The sequence below is a fragment of the Fundulus heteroclitus genome, chromosome 1, assembly GCF_011125445.2.
Source record: "Fundulus heteroclitus isolate FHET01 chromosome 1, MU-UCD_Fhet_4.1, whole genome shotgun sequence".
Classification (NCBI taxonomy): domain Eukaryota; kingdom Metazoa; phylum Chordata; class Actinopteri; order Cyprinodontiformes; family Fundulidae; genus Fundulus; species Fundulus heteroclitus.
The window spans coordinates 33427115-33439622 of record NC_046361.1 but is presented as its reverse complement, the minus strand read 5'-3'; the positions used below and the strand labels follow the sequence as shown (position 1 = coordinate 33439622).

The following is a 12508-nucleotide window of genomic DNA, read 5'->3' as shown; positions in this document are numbered from 1 at the left end:
AGCCGCTCCCGAGCTGTCATTAATATCGCTGCTTCTCTTGTCATTACATCTACTAAACTAAGCACAGTTCGGCGTGGCAGTGGGATGGGGAGAGACTAAAACAGGAAGCTAAAGGGATATTAATGATAACGTCCATTGTTAGGAAGTGACAAATGAGAAGCAGGTAAAAGGAGGAAACTCGTAGATTCTCATCTGGATGCGATGTGTGTGTGTGATTAATGCTAACAAATAGTTCAGCAACTACCCCAAAAAGGATTGTTTGAAGACAATTTGAATATTTGATGGGGAACTGATGCTTGCATGTGTCTGCAGGTCTAAAAGCCACAATGTTCTTGCATATGTGACTGATGGAGTCTAGTGCACTCTCTGTTGTAGCACCTATGCAAATAAACACAAAGAAGGCATACGCTTTGCGTTTGTACTTTTATTGCGCGTTTGTATATTTAAAATCTTAGGATTCCTATGCTGGCAGGTGCGAGGGGGAGGAGCGATGGAGAGCTCAGCTTCACGAGTTTGGCCTCGCTTTGCAAATATCACACTCCCTCCCTCGATTTATGCTTTCCTCTCCTCCAGCCTCATGTCTGCCTCTCCTCTGCTCTCTCTGTTCTCTCCCTTTCCCACTGTGCCAAACACAGAGGGCTTCTTTGTTATTCCGAGTCGGAAATGCAACTGGAGCCAAATCTGCCTCGGTTCCTGTTTGATATCATCCCTCCTTTGTTCTCCGCCGCCTCCCAACGCCATGCGCTGGGCCTCAGCCCGCATCAGTCAGGTTCCCGGGAACGAGCGGCGCTTGGACAAGATATATCTCGTGATAACTCTGGATGTGTGACTCGGGGTGACATTTAAGCCCATGTTGAGATAAAGGTCAAATAGATGTCTCCCGCTGAGTGCAACAGGGCCTGTTTAAGGTAGCTGGTGTGTAATGTACAGCAGATACCATCACCGGTCTTATAACGCATCTCTTTGGATTCCAGTTGTGTAGATCAAGCAAAGAGAGCGGGATCAGATCTGAAAAAAACCCGTTGCTGTGGAGTCAAAGAACCCGACAGTAAAACAGAAAGAGCAGAACAGAATCCCATTTCAGCCAATCTGTCAGGTGTGACTATCGAACTGCGTCGTTAAACATTCAAGGCAACGTCTCCAAAGCGGCTGAACATGTGTGTGCGAACGTGTGTGCGCACGCGTCTGCTTCGATCCTCCCTAACCCCCGCAGAGAGAGACAGAAGAGTCTACAAGCTGAATACTAATAACATCCACATACATAACTTCTTATTCAGATGACTAGCAGTTAAGAGCTCAACATCAAAAGCCTGTTTCATCTGTGAAATAAGTGGGAATAAAGGATTTAGTAAACATCAGTAAGTCATTTCAGACTCGGTAAAAAGCTACTCTTCTTCACTTGTGCAATCTACGCAATGCCATGTTTTCCACATTGTGAATGTGTCTGGTGTTGAAATACTCAAACTGAGTCTAAAAGAGATATAATTAATTTCAAGTTCCTACAGTACCAGGCCACTGTGCTGCTGATAGCTAATAAGCTCATAACAGCTGGCGCTAGCTTGCGTTGTCCGGGAGGTTTTTACTGCTAAACTGTCGCAGACAGGAGCTTTACCGACCTTTTTATGGGACTCGCGAACATCGAGGCATCGATTATTCTGACAACCCTACTATATACCATCTTGGGCATCACTGTTACTGTTGTATCAAGAAACATATTTAAAATAAAAGAACAAATGATGCTTAGCCTATCCATCCATCCATCGTCTATACCTGCTTATCTATGCAGGGTTGGTGGGGGTTGACTGTGCAACCTGTTAATTACAGAGTATAATGTTGCGAGCAGAATAATGGGTGTATCTAAATGGCTTTGTTGAACACAGAATTACAAATCATTATTGATATTGAAGCATTCTTTGATGTTGATTTGAATGAGTGTTGCTTTTGGCAAATGAAAACCAAAAAATTCAGTTTCTTAGCAAAATCACCAAATTATCCAAGACTACTAATTTCTTTACGTTTACTATCGTTTTTACTTTTTAATATAAAATGTATATGTATGCTAAAGAAGCTGGCTGATATCAGTATCTATAGGTGTAATAAAGGAAAGCTGAGTGGAACGTAAAAGTGTGGTAATAAAATGGTGTGGGATTTAACTGGTGAAGCAAGGGCCAGTCAAGAATTAGGGTAATATTTACAAAATGTGGACTGTGGCTGCAGTCGGTGCTTCAGCAGCCACCTGTTACAGACGGATATAGGACATTGGCTACAACTGCCACAATCCTTGTGTTAAACCACTAGTTATGCCAAGACGATGTTGATTAGAGAGGTTCAGCCATGTCATCTGCTGATGCTGGTCTGCTGTGTTTTATCAAGCCCAACGTCAGTGTAGCCATAACAGGAAACTTCAGAGCTCTTTGTCTTTTCCTCTGCTGAAAAGCTCCATGAAGATGCTGATTTATTTCTCCATCAGGACTTGGCAGCTATGCACAATACCCAGAGTAAAAATACCCGATTTAAAGAGCATGATGCTACTGTGCTTGATTAGCCAGCAAACTGGCTAACCTAGACCACATAGAGAACGTGTGGATTATTGTCGGGAGGAAGATGAGAGACGCTAACACAGGCTAAATTACAACAGCCTGGGCTTCCTTAACTCCACAGCAGCACCACAGGCTGATCTTCTCCATGTCACACTGCACTCAGGGACTCATTTATGCAAAAGTGGCGCTTCACCCGATTACTGAATGGGCATTTAGTATAGTACACCCAAATATTTTAAAAAGTTTTATTAATCTATTTTTACTGGTGTAATGTAATATTCCAATTTTGTAAGAAACTTTTTGGTTTTCCTTAGCTGTAGGCCATAATCATCATACTTACCACAAATAAACACTGTTTACATCTATGAGTTTCACATTTTAAATTTAAATGACTAAATAAAATGTGTTTCGATCTTACACCCATTATATCAACACATCTCTTAGTCATACTGTGAGGAGAACAAATCTGACTAGTGCCCTGTATGAGTCCAAACGCGTGTGCTGTGGCCAGCCAGTGTTGACGGCGTTAAAGGAACAGATAAGGAGAGAGGATGGTAATTCATCAGCAGCCGCTGACAGCCTCAGACGTGGTCTGTCCCCGGGGCCGCTGCGCCACCAAGTCCCCTGCAGCCGCTTCCGAGCTCCGCCGCCGTCTCACTTCCCCTCCTCTTGTCATGTCTTTTCTCTCAAACCATCTCCTTTTCCACTCTTATCACCCGACCTCCGCATTGTCCTTGTGCCGCCCTCCCACCCACGTGTGACCTCATCATTCCTACCTATGGCACACGTCGGCTGCACTGATGGCTATCAGTTGCTTCCTTTTTCACCCTTCGATGCTGTGTCACCTCATCAGCAGCAAGAAAGGATGACCTTGCACTCTCTGTTCCTCCCTTTACTCCTAAGTCATGCACTCCCCCAGCTGTCCCCTCTTTTCGTCATTACTCCCTCCCTCCCTCCCCAAATCCAACCCCAACACACACAGCCAGCCAAAGGAAGAAGCCCTTCCTCTCTCTCGTTCTCACTCTTACCTAACCCTTTTTCTTGTCTGTCTATTTCTTTCTTTGTCCCTGCCCTCATTCTTTTCCTTCATTATCAAACGCTGTCAGAATGTACCCCCGCTGTGCCACACGGGTTATTTATAGCTAACAGGAGCTGGTGGATTCGGTGATGTGCAGAAGGTGAGCCATCCTGGGCCCTGCTGGAGCCTTACAGACTATCCCTGACATTTGAGCATCTGCATACGCACACGCAAAATGCATTAAAGCCATCCATCCTCCTGTTAGGGTAACTAGAATAATTAGGGAGTGCAAGGTTTAAAAAAAGAAAAAGAAAAAAAAAAAGACCCAGGCCTACCTGTCTCTCGGACATGACGTAGAGAGAGCTGCGGTCAAGAGAGAAGGCCATGTCTCTGAGGATGGGGCTCCCGTCCTTTATGACCGAGATCGTCTCGTACTGGACTCCGCCGTGAGGAGGCCCATCAACACGAATCTAAGCAGAAAAAAAAGAAAAAGACAGGAGACAAACCGGTCAGGCAAAACTATTTATATCCATGTCACACAAAGAAACAGGGAAACAGACAAGCAGAGATTTACAACAATGACTGCTGAGAGTCACAAAAAACGTCTTGTCGACGTCGTTCATCACTCACTGACTCAGATTCTGTTAGAAGGAGATTTGGATATACGGCGCCCTGCAAAGCCATTCGCACCCTTTGACGTATTTTAGATTTCCTCACGTTAGTACTGACAACAATCACTGTATTTAAGGATTTTATGTTAGGCCAACAGAAGATAGAACCTTGTTTTCAAGTGAAAGAAAAATGACAGCATTTGCTGTTATATTGGTAGTATCATCTGTAGGAATGTTTTTTTCTTTAGCTGGGCAGGGAATCTGGTCAGAGTTGATCTAAGATGGATGGACTAAATACTGGGTAAAACAGAAGGAAAACCAGTAAGGATATGCAAAAGCCCTCATATTGAGGCAGAGGTCGATTAATCAGAGAAGAAGTCACGAGGCTTGTGGTAGCTATTGAGGAGCTGCAGAGATCCACAGCTCAGGTGGGAGAATTTGCTGAAAGTACGACGACCAGCTGTGCATTCCACAAATCTAAAATTCATGAGAAGACAGGAAATAAGAATCTGCAGTAAGACCTAAAAATTGAGGTCCACATTAAGCTCTCCATCCAACCTGACTGACTTAGCTTGAGCAATTCTGCCAAAAAAGGGCAAAAGTTTCAGTCTTTAGCTGTCCAAAGGTAGTAGAGAATTAACCCAAAATCCTTGCAACTGTAATTGCTGCCATAATTGGTCCTTTTAATCTATGACTCAGCTGGTTAATACGAATGCATTCCAACAATTTTCAGATTTTCATACGTAAATTTTGTTCAAAACCACCAACAATTTTTCTGGCACTTCACTGCACTACATTGTGTCGGTCAATATTTACAGGACCAAATCTTTTCCAGTCTGTGCAAGATTATCTTAAAGTATTATCCTTTAATTTGCCTGTAATATGGTGACTGTGGCTCCATTGGGGTAGTTTTTCTGAGGTTGGACGGTGTGAATGTGTCTCTAGTGAATAGACAAACACTACAGAAATTCAATCCATTTACCATGCCCCAAAGCACAGCTTTAACTGCAGTGAAAGGTGGTTCTACAAAGCCCGGACTCATCGGATCCAAATATATAAATGCATACCACTTTTTATCAGATAAAATCCAAATATGATGCCTTAAGGTTCGTGGTCATAACCTCAGTACATATATGTGAACATGTTTTCGTGGTCATAACAGGACAAAAGTTGAAAGGTATAGCTATAATTATACAGTATGTTTATGAATCTTTGTATATCTTCCAAATTATTTTTAAGCACCAAACCTGCGTAACAGTTTGCATGATTATATATGTATGAGTTAACGTAAGTCTTTTGAGATTTATTTGTAGTTCCTTTGGTTACAGAAAGTTTAGGAATTAATTGCTGATACAATTAAACCATTGAGGAACCTGAGCTGTGTTTTCCTTTCCTCCTTCTCCTGATGAATGACAAATTCTCTCACTAATACTTTGAAATTGAAGCCAAGGCCCCCTTCGTACAGAACGAGACGAAAAAAAAAAAAATGGAGTAATACGTCCCAAATGGGATGATGTTTTTCCCCTTCACATTGAATCATGTTGACCAAATATACAGCCAGAACAGCAAAATTTAAAGGGGGGAGGTTTGCTCATGCGGGGCGTGAAAGATGTCTGTATGATGTCAGATATAAGACATCCCTCCCCCAACCATCAAAGCTGATGGCTCTATCATCTGTCCGTTCTCGTCTGCCTCTCTCCACCCCAACATTCATCTGTCTATTCAGATAGTGACAGCCCCAAAGAGCGGGCCGGCTCACTAAAAAATAACTCAGGAGGGGGAAAGTCAGGGTCATATGTCAGTCTGGGAGGGTGAAGGGATTTGGGAGCCGACGTGTGTACACACAAGGCCTCCGGCTTGTTTCTGAGGCCATGAATGTGCATCAAATCATTAGCTAGCTCTGTAAGGGGAAAGAAGAAGTGAGGTAGGTTAACAGAAGGCCCTAGAGATTGACTGCTTGAGTGGAAGAACTCAAACTGGTCAAGCCTTCCGTGTCTGACCTGCAACCGACCCAGGGGGACTCATCCAGGAGTTGAGGACAGAACATATGTGAAAGCCATATGTGTGAGGATGGAGGAAGGACGCAGGGGCCGGGCCTCTCTTCATCTGGTTACTGACACTGCAGTGCGGAGGGAGACCTCAGCAAACACGCTCGCCCATAAAGCATGTCACTGCCAGGCCACACTAGGGTCGGCACTGTTTGCTACTGAGTGTGTTGGTGTGCATGCACCCGGCGGAGCGGCACCTTCACGCCGTGATATGTGTCCAAGCAGGTTGCCGCAAGGGATCGTGAGATAACCCGACCTTCCCCGCCCGCAGTTCATCTGAATCAGATCGCTATCACCCCTTTCTCTCACCGCCGTTCGGGGGCCTCTTAATTCACATTTGGCCACAAGCACAACTAGTGCACACATTCGCTGCTGGAATGTTTTAGCAACAAATCCCCTGCCCTGCAGGCATGCATACATTACCTGGCTACGAGGTAGAACACACAAAAACTAAAAAGCATTGCCTTTCAAATAGGGTGGTGGCAGAATTTTGCGAGGATGCTTTTACCTCAGCAGTGAAAGGGAAACTGGTCAGATCTGACTTCGTTTATGTAGTGTTTTTCTAGCCAGTCAAATCCACGGATGCACACGATCCACACATCAGTAGGCAACTTAAGGCCATGCCCCGAGCAGAGATGTCCAAACCATGGAATGTTGTCCATAATCTAATCCTACCTTAAACATCTCAACAACTTCACAACCAAAATGTCTGCTGGGTTTCCTAACATTCATTGGGCTGTTCACTAACAAACCTCGGATGTCTTCACAGAAAAGCTGAGGTTACACTGAGATTAAATTACAGATGGACTCTATTAAAAAGCACTGAAAGCAATCAGTGACACGGCATTTCATTAAGGATTCAGAGTAAAAAGGGCGTAATAGTAATGCCCAACCCATTTTTAAAATCTTTATTTATTTTTCAATCTTTGAACCCACGTGTTCATTTCCTGCCACTTCAAAAATATGCACCACTTTGTGCGGAACATTAAATCTTTTTGCAAGACTCGAAGTGCTGCAAAAAGGGTTTACATGTAAAGAAACTCCTTCTATATTAGGGTAAATATGGAAGGAGGTAATTAAAATTAAATGGAAAATCCAGTGTCGGTGGGCCAATAACAACTTCTTTGGAACACATTCGCACCTTTTTAAAGAATCCAGACAACAGGATAAGAAACACTAGAAACTAAATATCTTCTGCAGTTCCTTTATTTTAAGATTTGGGGTAAAGTAGTCAAGAAGGTAAGAAAACATGCCCTAAGTTTGCCCCCTTTGACTATGCATTACACCGTATATCCGACGAGACGAGAAGGTCACAGACAGGTAATACTTTTCAGACAATATCACTCGCCCTCTATTAAAAGAAAAGCAATGCATTGAAACAAGCCCAGTGGCCTCAGAGAGCTGCCCTTTGGTCCAGTCGGGTCTGACATGGTCCCCCATTTCAACACCACAGCTATTAGGCAGCTTGTGTCTACCAGCAGTGTTGAAGCCAAAAGTGAGAAATGGGGAAAAGGTGAAGATGGATGAGTGTTGGAAAAACTGTCTACATGTACTCGAGGGGAGCCCCATCGGTTGTATTTAACGGTTTAAAAAAAACAAAACAGAGAAGACGACACCAGCTTGAATTATAGATATTAAAAAAAAAAATACAGAAAGACACAGTAGGCAACTGGTGTTTAGATTCATGCTGCATGTGGGATTTGATATCCTTCATGTACAAACATAAATCCAAACACAGCAGTGATGGTGGAAGATAACCGAGAACAAAAATAAGTGTCCTCAAGCGGCAAAGAGTGGGAGGGAAAATCCTGGAGCTGGAGTACCGCTTTCAGATCTTGTGTTGTTTTTTTTTTTGGGGTGGGGGGGGAGGTGTATTGAATCATAATGTGAAAGTGAACATTTAAAATGCAGTTATGAAATCGCAAAGCAAGACTATTTGTCCCATGAAACCACTTGGCTCATGCAACAATGAGCATTCAACATCCATCTGTTCTGGCTTTGTTTTCATTTAGATCGTTATAATTAGATCAGTATTCTCTGGTTACGTTCAAAACCAGCAAAGTATGATATAACTTCTTTTAGATCAATGATTAGTATTATCTGTGATAGACTGGTGACCTGTCCACGGTGTACCCCGCCTCTCACCCATTGACAGCTGGAGATAGGCACCAGCACCCTTGCAACCTCAAAAGGGATAGACGTGTTAGAAAATGGATGTATGGATGGATTAGTATTATTCTGAATGATTAAATTCAGTAAGGGCACCCTATGTAATGCTTAGGACCAATCTTACATACATATTTTCATCAGAACAGATGCACAAGGCCCTCTTTCGACAACCGTAATCACTTTATGAAGTTAATAAAAGTTCCAAAGCTGCTTTATTCCGTTTGTGCTGTACGCTCTGGTGTGTTCGGAAGCGTTTTGCTAAGACAAGTGATGTGTTAGTCTAGATCACACTTAAAACATGCAGTAAACTGCAAGAAAGGAGTGCAAGTTGAGAAGAAAATAAAAGCATTTAAAAAATTTGTGGAAAAACTTCTAAGAATTGAAATGCAGTTTATTGCCTGTGTATAACCTATGCGTTGAATTGCATTTCCTTACTCGGTTCTTAAAAGGACAAAATAAATCACAAAAATCCATGTCTAAGTCCTGATCAAGTCATTTTTACATGACCATTACTAGAATGGCTGACTAAATAAACCATCCTATTTCTGTTGTTGGTGTCTGCCTTTTATTCCAAGTCAGCAACACCCATAATGTTAGCCAGTCAGCTGTAGAGCCAATCTTTAAAAATTACATCTGCTTTTGGTGTACACTGATTGCAAAAATGGGCAGGTTGTTCTCATATCTGGAATTAGCATTTTTTTCATCACCATCTTATTGTTTTTAAACCTTTACAGTAGTGTTCACCCCGACAGAGACTGTACCAGCTACTGCAGCCTCCTGTCTGTCCGCCCATGTTTAACTGAAGCAGCATTGAAATATGTTATGAGCTGAATTATCAAGAAGTCATATTGAAACAGTATTCATGCTCCACTAGCCCTGCATAACAGCAAACGTCCATGCATAGAAACACTGTCAGCAAGAGCAAGACATGAGTTTATCACAAACTGCAGCCGTTTTGGTCAATTTATCTTTGGAAGCAAATAATAGAACTCATTTTAGGTGACATGACAGAACGTTATGGAAGCATTATGAACAGGCCAATAACCTCCCACATAGTTGTGGTACCAGCTACCATAGTTGATGGAAACGTTAATTCAGATTTTTACCAGAACACCTTAATTAGGTTAGTTTAGAAATCAGTTTAGTATACCAAGCAAGTCCTACTTGGAATGCCTCAAAAAGAAAAGAAAAGAAAAGATAAGGAAAACAAGGTTTTGGAGTGGCCTAGTCAAAGCTATGATTAAAAACGGATTCGGATGCCATTTGTGCAGACAGCCATCCAGTATGGCTGAATTAAAATATCATCTCAATGTAAAATACTTATTGCTAGTTATTGCAAATGCTTAATGGAAGGGGCTGTTGCCAGGGGTAAATTGGTTTAAAAGACCATTTTCTGTACAACAGGATAATTTTGGCTTGGATTGCTTTATTTTCCCCCCACAATGGATGAAAACATCTTTTAAAAAAACCTTTCTTTTTTTTTCTCACGCTATGTTTGAATGATAATACAATATACTCAATATGAAACGTAAGTAACAAAAAGCAAAAAAAAAAACGAAGAAATCTGTAGGGAGGGGGGCACATTTCACAGCTCTAACCCTTTTCTTGTTCTGTCGTGACATCTGATTGGTTGAACAATGGCATAGTTGGTTGAAGCCATCGGTTTATCACAATTAAGAAAAAAAAATCCTTTGCTGCATGAATAAAAACAGATAAAAGTAGTAAAAGAGAAGTTCTCAAATAGAAGGTTACATAAAGGAGGCGGCACATGAAGCAGGCTCAGTTTCAAAATCCACACCACTAACATTGTTTGTTTTCTGCTGACACTCCAACTACTTGTGCGTTTTATGTTATGGTACCTAAACCTAAGGGGGCTAGAGGTTTGAGTAGGGGGATATGCCTGCGGGAAATTATGGCAGAGGCATCAGAGGCTTCCCCTTGTGGCTACAAGGTTCCATGCCAGAGGGGGCCGTTTGATCAGACCATGTAAGCACCCTGTAAAAACGTTTGAAGATTGACCAAACTCCAATCCAGATTGCCCTTCTCCCGCTTCCTCTCTCCGCGGCTCTGCCTTGGTCTATGGTTTTGAACGCAGTGCCAGACAGTGGATCACCAACTGTGAGAGTCTATGGGAAGCAATTTGCTTGAATGAAAAGGGCTGAATAAATTCCGGCTAAAAGTGCAGCAAATTTGTATTTTTGCAGTGCATTGCGGATGTTGAAGCTCAGAGATGGAAGGAAAAGTAAAGGCCAAAACTGTCATTCATTCAAAAGACACATCCCACCCAGCAAGACAGCTTATTCTGCCACACCGTAAAGCTGCTCGGAAGCAGCTAAAACAACACGACACAAACCTTTACACATAAAAAAAAAAAACCTACATTTCCAAAATTCTACTCTGGTAAAACAACCCGAGATGTACAGTGAAGCGATAAAAGCATTTGCCCACTCACAGACTTGCCTAGTTTTTGCTTTCTTGAACATCTAAATGTTTTAGATCAAACACATTTTAATATCAAGCAAATACTAAATAAAGCAGTTTTTGAATAATCTAGTCTAGTAATACTTGTGTCACCCTTGGCAGAAACAAACACCCTCAGATATTTGTGATAATTGTGAAAAAAGTCTTTTACATTTGAGTCCACTGTGGCTCTACGCTCTTTTTAGGAGGAGTGAATGCTGTTTGTCAAGACTTGATGCAATCTGCTGGGTTTCCTTAGATAGGAAACTTTTTGACCAGTCTGCCTGGATATGCTTGAATTGACTTTGTAAAGTGCCTTGAGATGACATGTGGTGTGAATTGGTGCTATATAAATAAAACTGAATTGAATTTCACATCGCTGTGGGTGAATATTGGTCTACTCTTCAACACAGAATTGTTTTATTTCAGCCACAATGGAGGTTTAGGGGAAAAAAATTGTCAGGCTGCAAACAACAATCAACAATCAATCAGTAGCTTAGCAGTGAGCAGCAAATTGTATTTTCTAGTTTACAAACAATAAAGCAGAATGTTAGTTTAGTTTCTTTTAACATTTCTTGATTTCTTTCGTTGAATGGATGGATGGACGGATGGATGGATGGATGGATGGATGGATGGATGGATGGATGGATGGATGGATGGATGGATGGATGGATGGATGGATGGATGGATAGATTGATGCAAATTAATGCAGCTCAGTTCATCTAAACCTCCTTAGTGTGTTAGTTTTGAGCCTGATGTACTGAGGCACACACCTTTAAGTTCCACTGTTGACTTGTCAGTACACTGACTATTTTTCCAAGTGTGTGGAGCATTATCAGGATGTTTAGTTTGCAAAAGCAAGACAGACATTTGTGAATCTTTTGGTCAGCAATGGTTTTGGCATTTGAACTTTTCCCATGGATGTCTTTTTGCTCAGTCTCTTTCTTGTCGACCATGAACACATCGTTAACTGAGGGAATTTGGGTTTGCTGTGCTTACAATGTTGCTGTGGGTTCCTTTCAGACAACCTGGATGAATTGCACTCTTGGAGTAATTTTGGTCGGCTAGCCACTCTTGGTAAGGTTCACCACTGTTCGAAGTTTTCACCATGTGTGGATAATGGCTATGATTGTTGTTTGCCAGAGTTGCATAGCATTAGTAATGACTTTATAACAGTTTTCAAACTTGATAGATGCTTTGTTTTTTAATCTGGTATTTTTTTTTTAGACCGAGACATGGGTTTCTTTTTGTAATCATTCAGCCGACTTCATGACAGGAGGGAAATACTTTTTTGCAGCACCGTATGAAAACCAAAGTTCAGCATTCAGAGTTTAAAGCCAGACAGCACGCAATACATAGTGTTTATTCAACATTACATGGTCATTTTTTTCCCCCTTTAATAGTTCAGCTGCTAACTATTACCTGGGAGCAATTTTCTTTTCAGATTTGTAGAAATACTATTTTTAACCCTTAGCCTTGAGGGATGTAAGTTCTGTGAAATCGGACCCGGCTGCGCACAGGTGGTTGCCAAGTCAAATACGGATCAGTCTGAGGTCGTGGATTATTTTGCCTCAGCATTTCTGCTGGCAGAGAGGAACGTAGGCCATGTATGGGAACCTTTACCAAACCACACAAGGTAGTTAGAACCTTGTGTCAAGATAG

General features: G+C 41.9%; 1 protein-coding gene across 2 annotated transcripts in view; it reads right to left on the bottom strand.

The window, feature by feature from the left end:
- Positions 1-12508, bottom strand: part of plxna2 (plexin A2) — a 278376-nt gene that overhangs the window by 168303 nt on the left and 97565 nt on the right. For both annotated transcript variants that reach the window (XM_036141455.1, XM_012875562.3), the window contains exon 4: positions 3894-4028. In XM_036141455.1, coding sequence (XP_035997348.1) covers positions 3894-4028 — 135 coding nt within the window. The remainder of the gene's footprint in view (positions 1-3893; positions 4029-12508) is intronic.